General features: G+C 47.9%; 1 protein-coding gene across 4 annotated transcripts in view; it reads right to left on the bottom strand.

The window, feature by feature from the left end:
- SLCO3A1 (solute carrier organic anion transporter family member 3A1) overlaps nt 1–19,484 on the bottom strand; it is a 301,657-nt gene that overhangs the window by 236,055 nt on the left and 46,118 nt on the right. For all 4 annotated transcript variants that reach the window (XM_032342112.1, XM_032342110.1, XM_032342113.1 and 1 more), the window contains exon 2: nt 1,080–1,545. In XM_032342112.1, the coding sequence (XP_032198003.1) occupies nt 1,080–1,545 (466 nt within the window). The remainder of the gene's footprint in view (nt 1–1,079; nt 1,546–19,484) is intronic.

Here is a 19,484-nt window from a genome sequence, read left to right as displayed (position 1 = left end):
CTATTCCAAGCCCTCCTAGCACAGAAACCTTAGGCAGGGCATGCTGGAAGCTGAACTGGTACAAAGCTTTAGGTCACACTCTGTTCAAGTTCTAGTTTTTCCTAAACCTTTGCATGGTAATTAACAGTGCTGCAGGAAGCAAAAAGTTTCCACAGGAAAAGGTAATTCTTCCAAGCTTACCTCAGTGAATGGGGATAGCTCTTAATGATCCAACGGTCCAGCTGTTTGTGGGAGGCCAAATCACCCTTCGTGAACAACGGACAGAGACGCTCGGGAGGCCCTCGCCCTACAAATGGCCATGCCACAGTGCCCCAAAGCAGTGACGGAGGACCCCTGTCTCATGTAAGAAAAACTCGAAATTCGAGGCTGCTTAACCTTAGACCCAGTGAAAGGTTCCATCTTGCCAGTACAAAATGTCAGAAGCAAGGACGCAAAATTATTTTTTTAAAAACTCACACAGACCTTATTTCTTTCTAGACATCCAGCTCCTGTATATACCCTCATTGCAGAATGACCAGAAGTGATCAACTTTGAATGACACACCAAATGCTGAGAAGACAATCATCTCTCCCCCTTTGAACTTCAGCAGGACAATGACCAGAAGATCATTTCGATTATTAAAAACTGGGGTTTCCAAGGTGCAGATCCCAAGTATAGCCTGGCAGTTAATGCCAGAGAGGTCCAAGTCCACACACGTGTGAAAATCAGGGGAAAACACGTGATACCCCTCCTGACCGTGTCTTCCCATTCATTGCTTCTTAAGGATCTAGCAAAGCCAACCTCCAATTCTACGGTGCATCGAAATCACCTGGACAGCCTGGAAAACAATCCATGCCCGCCCAGGCAGGACCCAACTGCACTGGATTTTCTTGGGGGTACAACTCAGGTATCCCCATTTTTCAAAGCCGCCACACCGCAAGCTCCCACAGATGTACCCAGTCTGAGAACCCAGTCTGAGAACCATAAATGTTCACGTGCGCACCTTGCCTTCCTCGGTCAAGGCAAGTTACTAACAAGGTCAGTTACTAACAGAGCGCGCAGCCCAGGGGCGCGCGCCCGGACACCGCCGCAGCTCCTACCTATGTAGAGCGAGGAGTCCTTCCTCCGCACATGGTCGTCGATGTAGGAGACGCCCAGAGGCTGCACGGGGGTAGCACCGATGCCCAGGAGCACCTGGGCCCCAATGAGCAGCAAGTACATCATGTTGGTGGCGGTCCGGCTGCGGCAGATGAGGTCCGGGTCAGGGCCCTGGTCGCCACCCGAGCCGTTGGCGGCGCAGACGTCGCGGCCCTCGGCGCCCCAGCGGATCTCGCCCGCCTCGTACTTGTACTGGTGGGTCAGGAACTCCGGCAGCGCCGACAGCAGCGCGCCCAGGGCCATGACGATGCCGCCACAGCCGATGAGGCGCGGCCGGTGCCCGCGCGCCCCGAAGTAGCTCACGAAGAGGATGAGCGCCAGGTTCCCGATCTCGAAGCTGCTGGCGATCACGCCCACGTCCGCGCTCTGCAGGTTGAACCTCCGCTCCAGGGTGGTCAGGACGCTCACCTGCGGGGTGCAAAAGGAAATCTCAAGGCCAGTGCTAGCGCACGCCACCCAAGAAGCAGCCCCCTCTGGCCTCGCGGGGCGCCTGCGAGCAGGCCCTGGCCCCTCCGCAGTGTTTCTGGGAGGCAAACGACACCTGCGACAACCGACTTAAACCCAAAGAGTCCGAAAAATATTTTCTTAGTAGGATAACTAATTCGACGGCTGAAGAATTAACTTTCCCACTGGCAAGGAAGTTTTTTCTTGGCACCTGTTTCCATCCTGAAAAGTTCTGCCTGTATTTGGGAAACACAACTGCCCTTCCCCACACGTGGCCACCATCCCGTGCTCCTGGGCAAGCCCTAAGTCCATTTTCACCGGCTCCCAAACTATACCCTATTTAGAAACTCCATGCTTGGGGGATGGGGGGGCAGGGCTGGGGGCTTTTTACTAGGACGTTAGCAAATCCTACCTGAAGAAAACAAAACAAAGCCCTAGTTGGCAAAATGGACATGCTGGATTAGCTCACTGGGACAATCATTAGCTCCAGTTCCCTCTGGAAATTTCCCACATACATTTCCCTAGAGGCCTTCAAATAAATATGACTTGGACTGTTCTATGCCCTGCTGCCCTGCCAATGTCCCCTGATGGAATATTTTTAAGACTTTCCCCACCTCTGTACTCTAGTCTGACCTTCACCTGTTTAACACATAGTAAACCTCCACAGTGGCTTGGCAATGACCCCGACACACACACACACACACACACACACACACACACACACACACAGAAGAGAGGACACCTGGCCTCAAGATGCAACCTAGCAGACAGACACATAACACAGCTACAATTCAAGTCCCTGGATATTACCTTCACACTACAGCCATCACAGGAGCGGGGTCAAGAGGAGACGCATTATTTTAGAGCTTTTGAGCTGGGGGGGAATGCAAATGGCCCTGCCTCCTGCTGTTTGTAGGTTCCACATGGGGTATTATCAGCGAGAGTCCCCGTCTTCATGGGAGGTTGGATAGACCTAGCTGGGCAGGGAAGTACACTCCAGGCTAAAGAACAGTGAGCAAAAGTTGGTGGCATGATTTAATAAAGGAGTGGAAAATGGTTGGAAAGGTGGACTGGTGACAGATTCTAGAGAGCCACAGATGCCACCCTAAAGAAATCAGCCAATCCCGTGCAGTGTGGTGGAAAAAATGCAGCGCACGGAGAGAGGAACACCTGGTTTGAATCCCAGCTATTACTCCCTTAATTAGCTCTATGATTTCGGTCAAGCTGCTTCATCTGTCCAAGCTTTGATTTCTTAGTGAAGCAGGAACAGGAACATCAACCCAGAAGTGTGTACATGAGGGTTGAAAATAATGAAAGGTCCACTAGCAGACAGCAGCCTTTCCATACCTGGCAGGAGAGCCTAGGGAGAGGAAGCAAAGCAGTGGGGTGCAGAGCCAGGACTCCAGGGCCAGAACATCTGGGGCCATCCTGATTCTGAGACCTTGGGCAATTCACCCTATGCTTTCATTTTCCCGTCTATAAAATGGGGACAGGAACATATAGGGAGGGTTAAGTGCTGTAAAGGGCTATCTATACTACTGTCACTTATCTATGGGCATCGGGCAACATCAAAGCAGAAGAGAGGATGCTAGGTGTGGCCATCGTGTGCCAAATGGGCCACAAAAAAATGGAGAGAGGAATGCCAGCAAACTATTAACGAGGAGAGAGGAAAGGCAAAGTCAGTAAAGTGGCAAGAGAGATGGACGGGAGAATTTGAGAGGCTTGCAGGGGCAGACTTCTCTCTCTGAGACACTCTGGGCTGCAGGCTGCTAAGGACTGGGAGGAATGAGAGTTCTGTGGATCTCGCCTTCCACCAAACATATGAACACATGCCCCGCTGCCCAACCGCACGCATCCACAGCCTCTGGCCATGGGCACACCCAGCTATACCCGTAAGGATCAGCAGGTCTCTGTGCACCTTATGAAAAAGAAGAGTAGCCCAGGGATTCTTGCCAACCTCATCTTCAACCCCACACGTTCAAACAGCCTTCTTCAACCCAGGGCTTCTCAAAGCTACCTTCAGACTGGAAACACTTGGAACACTTAAGAGCTCAGATGCCCAGTCCCTCCCCGAGCTTCTGACTGAGCTGGTCTTGGGAGCAGCCTGGGATTTCGTGACAGTCCCCAGGTGACTCAGCCCAGGGTCAGCAGCGTGGCAGTAATGCAATGCCACCCACTATGATGGTCTGTCCTTTGGCACTGGCCCCGGGGCGGGGAGGGGGGCGGTGAGCTCGGTAGAGCAGTGTTCTGACACTGGTATTGGCCACAGGACACCTGCATCCCCACTCTTGCCCACATTCTGATTCTGACTCCCATTCCCACTGCACTTCCTAACCAAGACAAGGCCAGCTCGCAACTCAGTCGGCCCCCACTGTGTAGCTAGTTTAGTTCTCAAACACCAAGTATTTGCAACTGACGAGAAAAGAAATTTATTAGCCAGTCTGGTCTCATTAAACTGGTTTTCAAATACTCCGAAAGAAGTTCTTTCTGGAAGGTCTGGGTAAGAAAAACAAAGGCTCCCTTTAGTCACTCCTTTGCTTTGTAACAAAAAAAAAAAAAAAAAAAAAAAAAAAAGGCATGATGGGATCAGTGCTCTAGCAGAGGCTTGTAATAGGGAAAGCCGACAGTCTGTCTGCCTGGGAGGTTGGGGGGCTCCAAAAGGCTTCACCCCAACCTTTGTGCTGAGCCTTGAGAGATGCCCAGAAGACGTGGGTGCGGGAAAGGAGCCGGAACACATGGCACTAGAGTGCCCTCGCGCCTGGTGGGTCTGCAGCCTGGCGACCCCCACTACGAGAGTCAAGGACAACAGACGTGGGCGGGCAGCAGGTGGGAAGGTTTGGAGCAAAAGCTGTTTTTCAATCCCGCCACAAGGCTTAATGACATAAATATTAGGCGCCATATCTGAAACAGGACAACAGCACTGTTTCAGCAGGTGTGACCTGTCATAAAATATCACACAGGTGTGGACATTTATGATGACAGATAAGGATGGTGGGGATGGAGACAGCTGTAGGCAAAACAAAAAACTAATCAGCTCTTCTAGAGAGCTGGTGTCCGCGCCTGCAGCCACTCGTCCTGCCTCAAGCCTGGTCTTTGGAAAACACCCAAGGGATGACGGGACGTGGAACGGTCCTCACCTCCTTGACCTGTGGCCTCTGAATGAAGCCTTAGGCCCTGCGAACCTTCTGAAAAGACGCTTTGTGGATCAATTAGATCAGAGGCTAAGGTCTTCACTCACTTAAAACACAATTTTGAGAAGATGAACTAATTAAGTATGCATGAGGCCATAAAACCCACTTGTGGCTTTTATGTAGCAGTGAACAATCCAGCAACGAGAAATACTGTCTTTACTTAATGGGCAACAGAACTGATGGCAAACGTCTTGGTAATTAGGGACGAAGGAACCGTTAACTCCAGGAGGAAAAGGAAAATGTCCTTACCCTGTGCCAAGTGGATATGAAGTTATTATTAAAAGAATGTAATATTTATCAGGTCTCTACTAACCACGATTCAAAAAAAAAAAAAGTTTGCATTTCAGAATCTCTTGGAACACTTGTTAAAAATACAGCCTCCAAAACAGAGAAGAGACGCAGTGGCCCAAGATTTTGTAGGACTCTGGAGGTCTCGGATGCCCAGCTAGGGCAGAAAACCACTGCTGTTTCAGGGGTCCATCCAGGGGTCTACCCACGTACTCACCATCAACCTTGAGCTGTGCTCCTTAACCTCAGTGTGGCAGCAAAATCACACAGAGCAGATCACCGCCCCATTTCAACCTGAGAGCTTATGACGCCTCAGGTGGGGGGGGCGGGGTGAGGGCTAGGAATTTACATTCGAACCAGCTCCCAGGGGATGCTGATGGTGCTCAGGGGACCACATTTTGAGAACCACTGCTCTACTACACTTCCCATCAACAAACCTCCCTCTGCTCAAGATGGAAGAGGTTTTTGTTTTGTTTTTTGTTTTTAATTAGACACCATTGGAAAGCACTCCCTCCTTTTCAGCCCCTAAAGACACACTCACATGGGCAAACTGGGGTTGCCTTTTAGGGAGGCTCACCTCTTAGGGTGCCTGAGGCACCCAGACCAGCTGCAGCAAAGGGGACTGAGCCCTTCAGCCCACGCTGTCATGAACGCCCTAAGAAAAGAGGCACCTGGAGACCATGGTCACGTAGAGATGAGGCCTTCCTCACCTTCAAAAGTCAGGAGCTCACTAAGTAAGGAAAGAAGTTCTCCCGGGCAGCCCCGGACGTCAGAATAGCCCCCAGGAGCCTTCCCAGAGGTCTGCCCGTTTTCTTACTCTGGCCTGGGGCGTGGGGCCTGGACTGCAATCACCTGGTGAACCTTTGAAAACACCAGTGCCTGCCCCGCCCCCAGCCGGGGCTCTGATAGCGTCTGGGAAATACGCACCCGAGCAGAGCTCCTTTCAAATCTCCCAGAGGATTCTAAGACACAGGCAGGCGGAGGAATGTGTGTGCACAGACGCACCGGGCGGGACGTGGATGCTTCTCCAGGGCAACGTGGTCATCCGCGTGCAGCGTGGGAGCAGGGAAGCCTCGAGGCCAAATCTGCCCGGGACGGCACGTGGCCGATCTTTCCGCGCGGGTCTGCACCCCGTTAGCAATACTCGCTCGAGTGAGCATTACGAGATCGTGCCTCGGAGGACCTGGCACACAGTAGGTGCGTCTGCGAGTTCGCGCCTCATCACCGGTGCGCATGCTCTGTGTGACTTCCAAGTCCCGCCCAGATGCGAGCTCCGTGGCAGGTGCGAGCAAAGTGACTATAATTGAGAGACAATCCCTACCCGGTGGGAGTTTATCCTCTGGGGAGAGCAGAAAGAAGCCATCGCGTAACAGAGCCTACCAACACAGCCTGCCATACAGGGGAAGAGAGAGGCAGAGGGTTTAAGGGAATGAGAGCATGTTTGGTTGCCCGTGAAGGAAAATACACCCAGGATTCTGGGATGCAACAAGGATAAACAGGGGGTGATGAGGGTAGGGGGAGGTTACAACATTCCACAAGCAAAGACCCGTGGGGGTAGGGGGGGTACAGTTCAGACAACGCCTGGGACATGGTGGGGGGAAGATAAGATGGTGAGGAGTAATCAGAAATAAAACAATCTTGAAGGCCAGGCTGAGGGTCTGCCTTTAGATCTGGAGGTCCATAGGGAGCCAAGAGAGGTTCTTGAGCAGGAGCAACATTATCCCGGCAGCGGGGCCTCGCGCGGAGTGAGAAGAACCTGCGAGGGCAGCTATCACAGCAGTACTGGTGGGAAGGGAGGCTTCTGCAGGGTAGGGATGATAAAGCATCAGACAGCGCCCCCGGGGAGAGGGCCCAGAGAAGGAGAACAGTGCAGGGCTGGCAGCTGAGGAGGCGTGGACCAAGGAAGGTACAGCAAAGGGACCTCGGGAGAGTCTCTGCTGGCTCAGTCGGGGGCCATGTGAGGGCTGAGAGCATGAGAAGGCTGGGAAGAGCCTGGGACTGGGGAGAACCTGCATCTCAACACCGGGCTGTCCGAGGGGACTGGGATGTGACAGAGGGCAGCAGGCTGCCCCAGGGGAACTTGGAGGAAGCTTCACCCTTAACCTTTGGTGCCCAGCAGCAGGGCCCATGTCAGGAAGCAGATGCAGAAGCAGTCCCGGAGATGCGAAGTTCACCTAAACTACAGTCACATGCGGTATGACGCGCAGTCCCCCTGCCAAACAGGGGTCAGCTCACTTTTTCTGCAAAGGGCCATAGAGTAAATATTTGCAGCGTCCGAACCACTGAGCCTCTGTAGCAACTACTCACTCTGCCATCTTGGCACAAAAGCCGCATCCACGGACAATATGCAAAACAGTGGGCATGGCTGCGTTCCAATAAAACTTTATTAACAAAAACAAGCAGTTGGCTGCATTTGGCCATAGGCCACAGATTCCCCCAACTCCTGCTCTACTGTTCTCAGTCAATCCAGTTTGGCAGATTACATTATTCTTATGCCTGGCAATAAACACACTGGCCATTTATAACAAATCTGGGAAGCCCTCCTCTTGCTGGCCTAGGAAAGTCAATCTAGGCAAGGCTGTAATGCAAGTTTATTAATTCCATGAAAGTAATCTGCAAGGCAACTTCAGTTTCTTGTCTGATGTGCCAAGGGCATGTCTCCTTGCAGTAAAGAATGGGATGGTGCAGGACGGACTGAACCACATAAGCCCAGACAGCCACTGTCCTAGGAGCAGCAGCAATTTCATCGGGTAAACGAGGCACTGTATGTGGTTTTGTTTTTCATCTGAACAGCAGCTCCTTGGAGCACGTAATTTAGGGCACAAGGGAAATGCCGCACACAAGGCATTCACTGGTGAATTCCAGGATGTGATGTTTGCAGAACCAAGTAACAGAAGACAACATCTCCCGTAATTGCCCTGGTGGCAAACAGATCGCTCCTCTGCCTTGCAGGTCAGTGGGGAAAAGAGGCATTTAGTCACTGTTGCTACGTTGCTGGCGGATGAGTTAGCCTGTATGATGACCACATAATAAATGGTTGTCCTCTTCCAACCACTGTTCTCAAAAAGCACAGTAAGAATTACAGAGAGTCCCTGATTTAGACCTAACTCTGGCCTTCAGCCCTCACCAAAGTCATCAGCACACGTGAAGGGGCAGGTGGAAAACACGAGAGATTTAGGGAGTCAAACATTACCTGTGGGACCTTAGGCAAGGCACTTAACACACCCGTAACTCCCTTTCCCCATCTGTAATGTGCAGATTAAAATCCTGCCCTCACAGCTTGCCACAGGTTCAAATGCAAGGGAAATGTTCTGTACGATGTTCATCACTGTAACAGCAGTTATGCCTGGGGTTGCGAATACGCAACATGACTTTCCCCTTTGATGTGGCAGTGTCCTGGGAGCCCAGTGACTCTCTCTGTACCCGGAACAACCACCTTTTCTCTGATTACCCTGAGTGAGCGTTGCCACCTGGCTGTCCTTAAGTCTTACTGGTCTCTGCTCTAAGCCCGTCTCTGCCATTCCCTATATCCTATTCCATTATTCGCCTCTTTCTGACTACTTTCCCCTCTACAACCCGTTTCTTAGCTTCTCTCATCTCTTCTGCTACCTCTCTTCCCTAAATGGCCCTAAAATACAACAGAAACACTTTTTATTGCTCCTTACGTGTAGCGAAATTTTATGTTCAATTAATTCTACGAGAATGTGTAACATTTTAGCATTCTCTTCTAAAACAGAATCTCCGAATTTAATGGCCTCCTACTCATAAATTTCATCATTGATTTTTCTCTGTAGCTCAGTGGTCCATCATGGAAAACAAAGATTCTCCCTCTCCGCAGGGTAAAACTAACAGAACGCTCGTCCGCTCTGTAACTGAGCTCCACAGTCAGCACCAGAAATGTCCGCATCAGGCAATTATTCATAATCTGGGTTTAGCCCCTTTTATGACTTCATTCTTTCAGTTCACAATTTATGTGGTGCCTGATCTCTTCTGTTAGAGAAACTTGAAGAACAGCAGGGGTTAAATGATTTCCTCAGCATTCAACCACAATGTTTAGAAGACCAGAGGTAGTCTCAAGAAAGAGATTTCTAACATACTAACAACTTATGCAGGCAAACACCCCCCCAGGCAAAATTGTTTTCACCGAATTAGACTTCTATCGATGCCCTAGGGTCCAGGCTTACCGTCAGCTGAGCTGAAAAACCACACACTGACTCTCTGGGCTATCCAAAGGCCTAAACCAGGGGCTGGAGATGCCCTCAACCAGCTCGCAGAATCATGGAGATGGCAACTAGGAAAATAAGCAGTGATCACCAAGGGCGAACGAGTCTCAAAGCACAGTCAGTACCCAAAGAAACAGCGTGGTTAGTACCTAGTACCATGGGAGGAATGTGGCATCCCAGCAGGCTCCCGAACAGGGTGATATTAACTACAGCCATCTTCAACAGTTTCTAATTTCTTAGAAATTAGAAATACAGTACTGAAGACCTTACATATGTTGACATATTAATTCTACACTGATTCCATGCGGTACGTGATACTGAGAGTATAATTTTACAGATAAGGAACTGGACGCTGGAGAAGATGACAGTCCTGCTGACAGCCACACGGTAAGCAGAGGGAGGGGCCAGGACTGAAGCCCGGTCACTGGCCCCACACCAGAGGGATGGAGCACCCCTATCCCGGCCTCAGTGAGGTTCTCCCCCATCCACATCGTTAAGTAAGCAGGTGGGTTCCACCAAGTAAGCAGAGGCAGTCCCATGCAATTAGTAACAAACTTGCTTTTATAAAAAGAAAAAAAAAAAAAAAAGGGAGGGCGCAGCTGGGTGGCTCAGTCGGCTGAGAATCAGACTCTTGGTTTCAGCTCAAGTCATGACCTCGAGGTCATGAGATCGAGCCCCGCATCAGGCTCCATGCCCAAGTGCCGCCTGTCCGAGGTTCTGTCTCTCTCTCCTTCCACTGCCCTCCCTCCTGTCCTCTGTCTCTTACTGTGAAAGACTATTTAAATTTTTTTAAAAGTTTTAATTATTGTTAAAAGCTCTCCAGGGTGGGAAAGAGCTTTGAAGTCATATATAATTTTGAAAACCCAGTGGTGAACAAAGATAAACAGGTTTCCTTGCGGCTAGATTTACGATAGATTCCCAAATGGTAACATTCATTGTTAATCATCCATCGAAGTATACAGTACGTAGCATTTCTTGAAATTCTGCTACCCATTTTTTAAAATCCTGAGCATCCCTGGAAAAAATATGTATCTATTTTCAGAAACACTGGGTTAAGACAGGAGATAGGAGAAATGTGTTTAAGTACTAGAAAAAGGTCTGCTGCTCCAAGGAACTAATTTTTTGGATTCTCCCAGCCTCACCTCCAACCAAAGGCTATTCAACAGTCTGATTATAGCTGCATTTCCCTTTTTGCCTTGCTTACCAGGAATCTCAGACTCAAACCTACCGCCATGTTTGAGAAATGGAAAGGGACGCCAGGGCTGCAAATAAGCATTCCATTTCTTTCCTGGTTTTCAAATCCTACTTGTAATTCCACAGGTGTGTGCTACATATCAAAACTGCTTCTACCAGAAGAGGGTACAAAATCATTACATATACATTCCTCAACAGCAACCCACCGGACAGGTATTTAAGCCCTAATACCTAAGTCCTAAATACCATGATAATCTGCTTCCACTTAATTAAATCCACTCAAAGAAATGAACCCACAAATAAGCTGATAAGAAAATAATATGTTCACCAAAGCCTGAGCATCCAGGTACAAGATAAACACAGACCAGAACCAAACAATGCCCATTTGCGTGCAGCGCTGGCTGGAAAGCCTCTAGAAGAAGAAAGTCAAAACTCTGGGGTCAGAGCAGTTGAAGGTAACAGTCACACACACTGAAGAGTTCATCTTTCTTAATCTGCTCACACCAGCTCCCTGCAGATTTTGCTACCCGTCTGTCCAGTACATCTCAGGCACCAAACCCCCTCACCTTCCCTAAGACACACAGTGACCGACCACAGGCACGATGCATGTTACTGCTAACGTGGGTGCTGAAAAGGATCCAGCCCATTCCCATTTTACAGGGAGGAACCAGAAATGCAGAGGAATGAAGTAATTTGCCCAGGATCACATACCTGTAAGCGACAGTTCCGTCTCCTGTTGTCCCGTCCAGTTCAGCGCCCCCTCCCCCATGTTAAAATAAAAGTAAACCTGTCACTACCTGGTCTTGCTCGACTGTGAGTACAACAGTCTACCATGTGTTGGATGCATGTTCCCTTGTTGGAGGTGCTGAAAATGCTGGACCAATATAGACCAAACCAGGTATCAAAAGTACCACAGCTGTAACGGCGCAAAGTCATGGAGAGGTTATCATTAGTGCAGGAGGTGACAGCAGTGCCTTGTTCTGTCCAAGCCAAAAGTGGGCTCCTGCTCACTGGAAAGATAAAGGAGGGAACGCGCTGTAAGACTCCCAGCTTCGCTCCACTGAGGGAAGGGGCATCCCTGCCTCCCGCTCGGCAGGTCCCTCTGCGCACCTGCCACCTTCTTGCCCCCTGAACACCTTGCTTCACCTCTCTGCCCTATGCGCTCTTCCCCCCTGCACTGGCTCCTTCTCTACCGTATCCACAAACACGCCCAATTTCCATCCGTATTCAACAACTCAAAATCTCCTCTTTATGGATTCACCCATTAGTAAACAGGTAGGTTGCTTCCGTATCACAGCTAATGTAAATAATGCTGATAAACACAGGCATGCATGTAACTTCTTGAGTTAGTGTGTTCATGTCTGGGGTGTATATACACCCACCAGCGGACTGACCGGATCATCTGGTAGTTCTACTTTGAATGTTTTGAAGAACCTGTGTCCTGTTTCCCACAGGGGCTGCATCGATTTCCATTCCTGTCGCTACCTTTCTTCTTCCCTTCCATCCAGAGGCGTAGAGAACGTCCCCATTTGTTGGGAACACTTCCCCGCTTTGGACGCTCAGGTCAATCCCACGCGACTGGGCGTCACCACCGTGCTACGGCCACGGGAAGCCGCTCTGGATGCGGGTCCGCACTGAGCTCCTGCTTCCTAAATGTGACCGCTACTTTCCCTGCCCTCCTCACACGGCTTTCTCTGACTGCTGACACAGCTGACAGGAACAACTTGCTGTCCTCCACTTTCCTCCAACGCCCACCCCCTCGACCACCACCAAACCTCTCCTCCTCCTCTTCCCTTGCTCTCTATGGCCAGAATTCTCCACAGTCACTTCTGGTTTTAAGTCACTGTACAAAAACGGCGGGAGAGGAATCCCCACGTTCTCTTATCTCTAGCATGCTGGTGGCACCCCGTCTCTGCCTGCAGCCACACCACACCTCTGAGCTGCAGACCCCCTCCCCAGGAAGCACCCAGCCTCCACGGGTCCCAACATAGCATCCTGCTCTCCACCCCCTCCAGGACCCCTACCCCGGGGCTCAGCAAGCCCAGCCCTTCTGATCTCTCCCTCGATGAAATCAGTACTTCTCTGACATCTGCACCATCCCGGGTCTCAGAAACCGGAAATGTCCCCAGAGCATAGCACTGGCCGCTGCTCTCTTTCCTGTCTCACCTCATTGAACCCATCATTCAACCCATCCCCAATTCATTCTCTCCTTAAAACCCTCCAGTGATGCCCGCTGTGAGCCAGAAAAGCCCAAGCTCCTTGCCTCCAGGGAGAAGACCCCGACATCGGGCCACATTCTGCCTCCCAACCTCGCCCCTGCAGCAATCCCTAGCTGCAACTTTCCTATGCAGATCTGGATCTGTCTCATTCCCCCCAGCTTTCAAAGGGGCCAAAACACCACCCAGCCCACTCTACTCGCTTCGGACACCCCCACTTAGTCAGCAGTCCAGTGCTGCCTCCTCCAGAAATTCTCCGGGCCTCTCCTTCTCCCTCACAACCACGGTTCTCGATATAGATTCCCATGGGGCCGGCATTATTTTGGAATGTCTGGTGTTCCTCGTGAAGGCTGAAAGTTCCTTGGGGGCAAAGATTGGCTTATGCCTGCAACCCAGCTCTTGAGCACAGAGCGGGGTGCAGGGTGGCTAAGCCTTGTCACTACATACAGCAATGTGACACGTATGCTTCCCTGCACAAAGGCTTCCTGCCTCGGTGGTGAGTGAGCCCTGAATCCAGCAGGGACTCTGTTCACCCCAATCGTGTGCATGGAGGAAGGAGCACCGATTTCCCATTGGCACGGTGGCCCCGTCCGGGCGAGCAGGAGCCTGGGCTGATGAACCACACACTCAAGTTCCCTGCCTTCCCACAGCTCCCCAGTGGCCCTTTCCCTTTGCCTAAGAACCTAAATAAGGGGGTGCCTGGGTGGCTCACTGGGTTAAAGCCTCTGACTTCAGCTCAGGTCATGATCCCAGGATCCTGGGATCGAGTCCCGCATCGGGCTCTCTGCTTGGCAGGGAGCCTGCTTCCTCCTCTCTCTCTCTCTGCCTGCCTCTCTGCTTACTTGTGATCTCTGTCTGTCAAACGAATAAATAAAAAACCTTTAAAAGAACCTAAGTAAGCGTCACACCAAGCGGCTTTATCCATTCCTGGAGGTGCCTGATGCAAGGAAACTTTGGAAATGGTAACAATAGTGCTAATTAGGTTCTTGGAAACAAACACAAGTCGGCAGACCCAGGCAGGCTCCAGTTCAATATGGTATGTGAGCAGCACCGGGCATTGTAGGCAGTTCCTGGGGCTGGCAGGAAAAACACATGAGCCCAAGACGAAGACTGACCAACACTTGGCCTCAACCAGACACAAAGCCATCTGTTCCTTGGGTCCCCTGCAGTCTCTCGTCCTTTACCTGCAGTTACTCTGGGAGCTGCCCTCATTTCCTGGGAATGTCAAGCATCACTTAGTAAAGATGGTTCGAGGGTTAGAAGAGCTGACTATGTGCCAAGTACCAGACGGAGGATATGGGGGCTGAGATCGGAGATAAGACAGAGTCCCTCCCTCAGTGAACTCACAAGTACGAACATTTTAGAGCATTTACCGTGTGCCCAGGTCTGCTCCTATCACTCTGCATATGCTAAATCCGTATCATTCCTACAACAACCTCAGTAGGTTAGGTACTACTAATTTTTTTAAAACATTTCTTTAAAGATTTTATTTACTTATTTGACAGAGAGACTGAAAGAGCCAGAGAGCGCAAACCGGGGTTGAGGTGGGGGGGGTATGGGCGGAGGGAGAAGGAGACGCAGGCTCCCCGCTGAGCAGGGAGCCCGATGCGGGGCTCGATCCCAGGCTCCTGAGATCATGACCTGAGCTGAAGGCAGACGCTTAACCAGCTGAGCCACCCAGGTGCCCCGATTTTTTTCTTTTTTTTTGAGTCATCTCTGCACCCAGCATGGGGCTTAAATTCACAATCCCGAGATGAAGAGTCAGAGGCTTTGCCACCTGAGCCAGCCAGGTGCCCCGGTAGGTACTATTATTATCCCCATTTTACAGATGAGGTCACAGAGGCCAGAATTTAAGTAACTTGTCCAAGGTCTGACAGGTAGTAAACGGCCGGGCCAGGATTCAAGCTCAGACAATCTGGTGTCAGAGTCCCTCCTATTAACTGCCACGTGATTTTTTGCTCTCTTGAAGCTGGGAAAAGACAATGGGGCTGGAACGGCAGCACAAGAAACTTGACCAATTCTCTCCTCAAAAACAATAATAAAACTGGAGAAGGGCCACCTGGGTGGCTCAGTTGGTTAGGCGACTGACTCTCGATTTTGGCTCAGGTCATGACCTCAAGGTTATGGGACCAAGCCCCACACGTGGCAGGGAGGCTGCTTCTCTCCTTCTCCCTCTGTCCCTCCTTCTGTTTGTGCATACACTCTCTCTCTAAAATAAATTTTAAAAATCTTTAAAAAATATTTTTTTTATCGTGGTAAGGGTGCTCTTTATTTTACTTTTTAAATTTTTTCAATTTCTTTTCAGTGTACCAGAATTCATTGTTTACACACCACACCCAGTGCTCCATGCAAAACGTACCCTCCATAATACCCACCACCAGACTCACCGAACCTCCCACCCCCCCACCCCTTCAAAAAATTTTTTTAAATATGGATGAAATTGTAAAAAAAAATAAAAGACAAAAACCATCATTTCAAGACTCTGGATATCAACTAAAACATGCAACAAACTGAGGAGCATTTTTTCATGAAAAACTTCTGAACTCAGCTCTGATAAAAGCCGGAGGAATCTGGGTTCTTTCCCTCCCGTGCTGGTTGGGAATCACACGAGTTCAATCACACGAGTTGGCCATGCAAACCAACAGCCCCATGGTTGGAATGAGTCCACCTGATTTAAAGTGGAACATGAAAAACCACACGCAGGGGTGCTGTCAGTAAAAAAAGTCATCCCAATGGAAAATGAATGGCAAACATCAGCTACTCTGAGGTTTTGATGCTGGTGAGGACAAGCAACAGACTGGCAGACTAGACAGAAATTCAACAGCAAGACCAGCCATAAGAGTCCTTGATAAGATCTCCACATATTTCTGGCTAACTGAAAGGCCATGCAGAAGTGGAGGAGTACCCAGAGAGGGTCTACCTTCCGGGCTGACTGTGAGCCTATATGCATAGACTAACGAAATGCAAAAGGACCCAGAAGAAAGGAAAAGCTGGAGAAACTTAAAAACTGCCTTAATCTGAGGGGCAGCTGAGTGGCTCAGTTGGTTGAGTGGCCAACTACTGATTTCAGTTCAGGTCATGATCTTGGGATTCTGGGATCAAGCCCTGGGTTGGGCTCCATACTCAGTGGGAAATCTGCTTAACAATTCTTTTTCTCTCTCTCCCCTTCCCCTATTCACATTATATCTCTCTCTCTCTAATAAACAAATCTTTAATTTAAAAAATTCCTTAATTTTGAATGCAATCTTAGCACTTGAGGCATTTGAACACAAACTCTGACCAACCATTGACTATGCAGACACAGAGGGAACTCCTAGGAAGCCAGGATTTAAAATAAAAATAAAAATTTACAATCAAAGAAAAAGAAGAACCAGAAATTTAAGAACTGAGCCAATACATCAATGGCCACACATCACAAGAGAGACAGATACCACAGATTTAGTTCAGGCAAATAATTAAACAGAATAACAACAAACCATGGGCAGGAACGGGGAGAGTGGGGGAGGACAAAAAAACAAATCCAGTGCTGCTAGGTATATTACTAAAATGTCCAATTTTCAACAAAAAATAAAGAGTCATGCAAAAAACAAACAGAAAAGCATGGCCCTTCCTTACTGAAGGGCAAAAGAGCGGTTAATAAAAGTCATCTGGGAGTCCTTGACTGGCTCAAAGGATTGTGTGATTCTTGATCTCTTCATGAGTTCAAGCCCCACATTGGGCACAAAGATAACTTAAATTAAAAAAGAAAAAAAAGATTAATAAAATAAAAGTCATCTGGAAGTGGGCTCCAATGTTGGACAGAGCAGACAGATTCAAAGCACCTACTATAAATATGTTCAAAACACAAAAGAAACCCATGTTTAAGAAATTAAACAGCAGTATATTAATAATCCAACAAACAGATTATCTGAATAATGACACAGATATCTCTCTCTCTCTCTCTCTCTCTCTCTCTCACACACACACACCCCCCAAATGGAAATTCTAGAGTTGAAAAGTATAGTAACTGAAATGAAAAATACACTAGAGGGGTTCAATATCAGATCTGAGAAACAAAAACACATAAGAGATCCTCATTAAATTAACAGCTAAATCAGAAAGCAATGGAATGATCTAATTAAAGATCTGGAAGAAGAAACTGTCAACCAAGTATTCTATACCCAGCAAAACTATTATTTAAAAATAAAAGCAAAATAAAGATTTTACCAGATAAATAAAGACCAGGAGAATTCATTGCTGGCAGATTTTCCTTGGATGTAATACTAAAGTAATCCCTTAAGTAGAAAGAAAACAACACCATATATATGTATGTACGTATGTATATAAAAAATATATACACAAGGAAATAAGGAGCCCCAGAAAAGTTTGATATGAGGGTAAATACAAAAGGCTGTATATACTTTTCCTCTTCCTTTAAAGGCAGGGGATTGCATAAAGCAGTAACACTGCATTGTTAAAATTCACAGCATGTATAGATTTAATATATATGATAATAACACAAACAAGGGAAAGTAATGTATCTGTATTAGAGCAAAAGTTTCCTATTTTATAGGAATTAAGGTTTCACATTTTATAGGAATTAAGTTAGTACTGATCTAAACAGACTTTGATAACTTAAGATGCATATTATAAAAACAATCACTAAGAAAGTAATTCAAACGGGAGAAGGAATTAAAATGAAACTCAAGAAAGCATCTATTTAACATGAAAGAAGGCAATAAAGAAGGGACAGTGCAGCAAAAAAGACCCAAGACAGAGACTACAAAACGGCAGATGTGAACCAATGACACCAACCTTAAGAGCCCCAAAGCACATGAAGCCAAAGTTGACAAACTGAAAAGAGAAATGAACAATTCAATGATAACAGCTGGAGAGACTAAAAGCCCTTTCAATAATGGATTAAACAGGAGCCTCCTTAGCGCAGTAGGCAGCGCGTCAGACTCACAATAATGGATTAAACAACCGGTCAGAAAATCAGTTAAGGTTAAAGATGATTTCAGCACCACTTCCTACCAAACTTACAACTAAACAATAAAATGACAACCCAATTTTAAGAAGCGGCAACTAATTTGAACAATTTCACCAAAGACAACACAAGAATGTTTAATAAGCATCTGAAAAGATGTTCAGCATCATTAGTCTTTAGGGAAAGCAACTAAAAATCACAAGGTGCCACTACCCACACCTTAGAATGGGTATAATAACAAAACAGCAACGATACGGAGCATTCACCTGCATGAGGGAGAACTGGAAGCCACACACATCGCTGGCGGGAATGTAACAGATAAAGTGGTCACAGTCTCTTTGGAAAATAATTGGTCAGTTTCTTAAAAAGTTATATATTTGGCTGAGTGGGTTAGTTGGTGAAACGTCCAACTCTTGATTTTGGCTCAGGTCATGATCTCAGTGTTGTGAGATCAAACCCTGAATCGGGCTCTGCACTGGGCATGGTGCCCGCTTAAGATTCTCTCTCTTTCCCTCTAGCCCTCCCCGCAACCTGCTCTCTTCTTACACACACACCAAAAAAAAGTTATATATGAATTTACCTGAACCAAGAATTCCACCCCCAATCCACCCAAGAGAATTGAAAACGTATGTCTACACAAAGACTATGATAGCAATATTCATAGTAACTCCAAACTGGAAACTACCCACATGCCCACCAATGGTCACTAGATCAACAAAACATGATATAGCCCCCAAAAAATCAAACACTAATCTAACCCAGTTAATATAATAGCTACTAAAACCCAATAGCAAAGAACATTATTTAGCTATAAAATGGAGCAGATTACCAATATATACTAGAGCACAGATTCACCTCTAAAAGATCATGCTAATTGAGAGGTAAAAGACTATATATTGCGTTATTCCAAGTCTATGCTATGTCCAGGAAAGGCAAAGAAAGAAAGTAAGTAGGTTGTCTTGGCTGGAATGGGATGGAATCTGACTGCAAAAAGGAATGAGCAAATTTTGGGGAGTGAGAGGAGATGCTTTAAATCTGGACTCTGGTGATGGTTGCATTATTTTATAACTTAAGTAAAAAATCATTTCATTGTATACTTAGAATGGATGGGTTTTATGGGTTTTAAGCTATGCCTCAAGAAAATCGGAGAAAGGAAGACAACAGGTGCAAATAGTCAAAATGTGAGGCGGAAAGTGTTAAGTGCAAAAAGGACACTAGGGAGGTTCGGGAAAAGCTTCCCATAGCAGGAATCATCAAAAGTAGGTCTTGTAAGAACACATAGACTGCGGATAGGCTACGGGGAAAGAAAGGGAATCCGAGTGGAGAGAGAATCTAATGAGCAAATGCACGGAGGTGGGAAAAGCTGAGGAGTGTTTGGTGAACCAAGTGCCGTCTGGTTTGCTGAAATGCAGGGCTGGGGGCAGGGTCGGGAGGGGTGGGGAGGGTAAGACCCACAAGACAGTCTCATTTTTCGGCTCTGGGTCAGCAGTCTCGTCTAAAACACTTTCTCCCCTTGTTCTAGATCAGTGGTTGTGGACTTCGTGCTGGGTTGGCTATTTAGGAATCATCCAAGTGATGTGCAGAGCTCCAGAAGATTCTGGGGTACGTTTGGGGTGGAGTCCAAGGAGTTACCCTTTGAAATCTCTCCGGGAGACCCTGATGCTGTTTAAAACTCATGGATGCTTTGCCCCAAAGAGTTCCGAGCAGTTTTTCAGCTGGAAATACAGCAGTCTACCCTTCTTCCAGAAGTACATCTAATGACATCTTCAACCCAAGCAGAGAGCAAGGGGTTTCCTTTTAGAAATTATTTTTTTGTGAATAGGGA

Source organism: Mustela erminea, chromosome 5 (assembly GCF_009829155.1).
Source record: "Mustela erminea isolate mMusErm1 chromosome 5, mMusErm1.Pri, whole genome shotgun sequence".
Lineage (NCBI taxonomy): Eukaryota > Metazoa > Chordata > Mammalia > Carnivora > Mustelidae > Mustela > Mustela erminea.
This window is presented reverse-complemented; position numbering and strand designations above follow the sequence as displayed.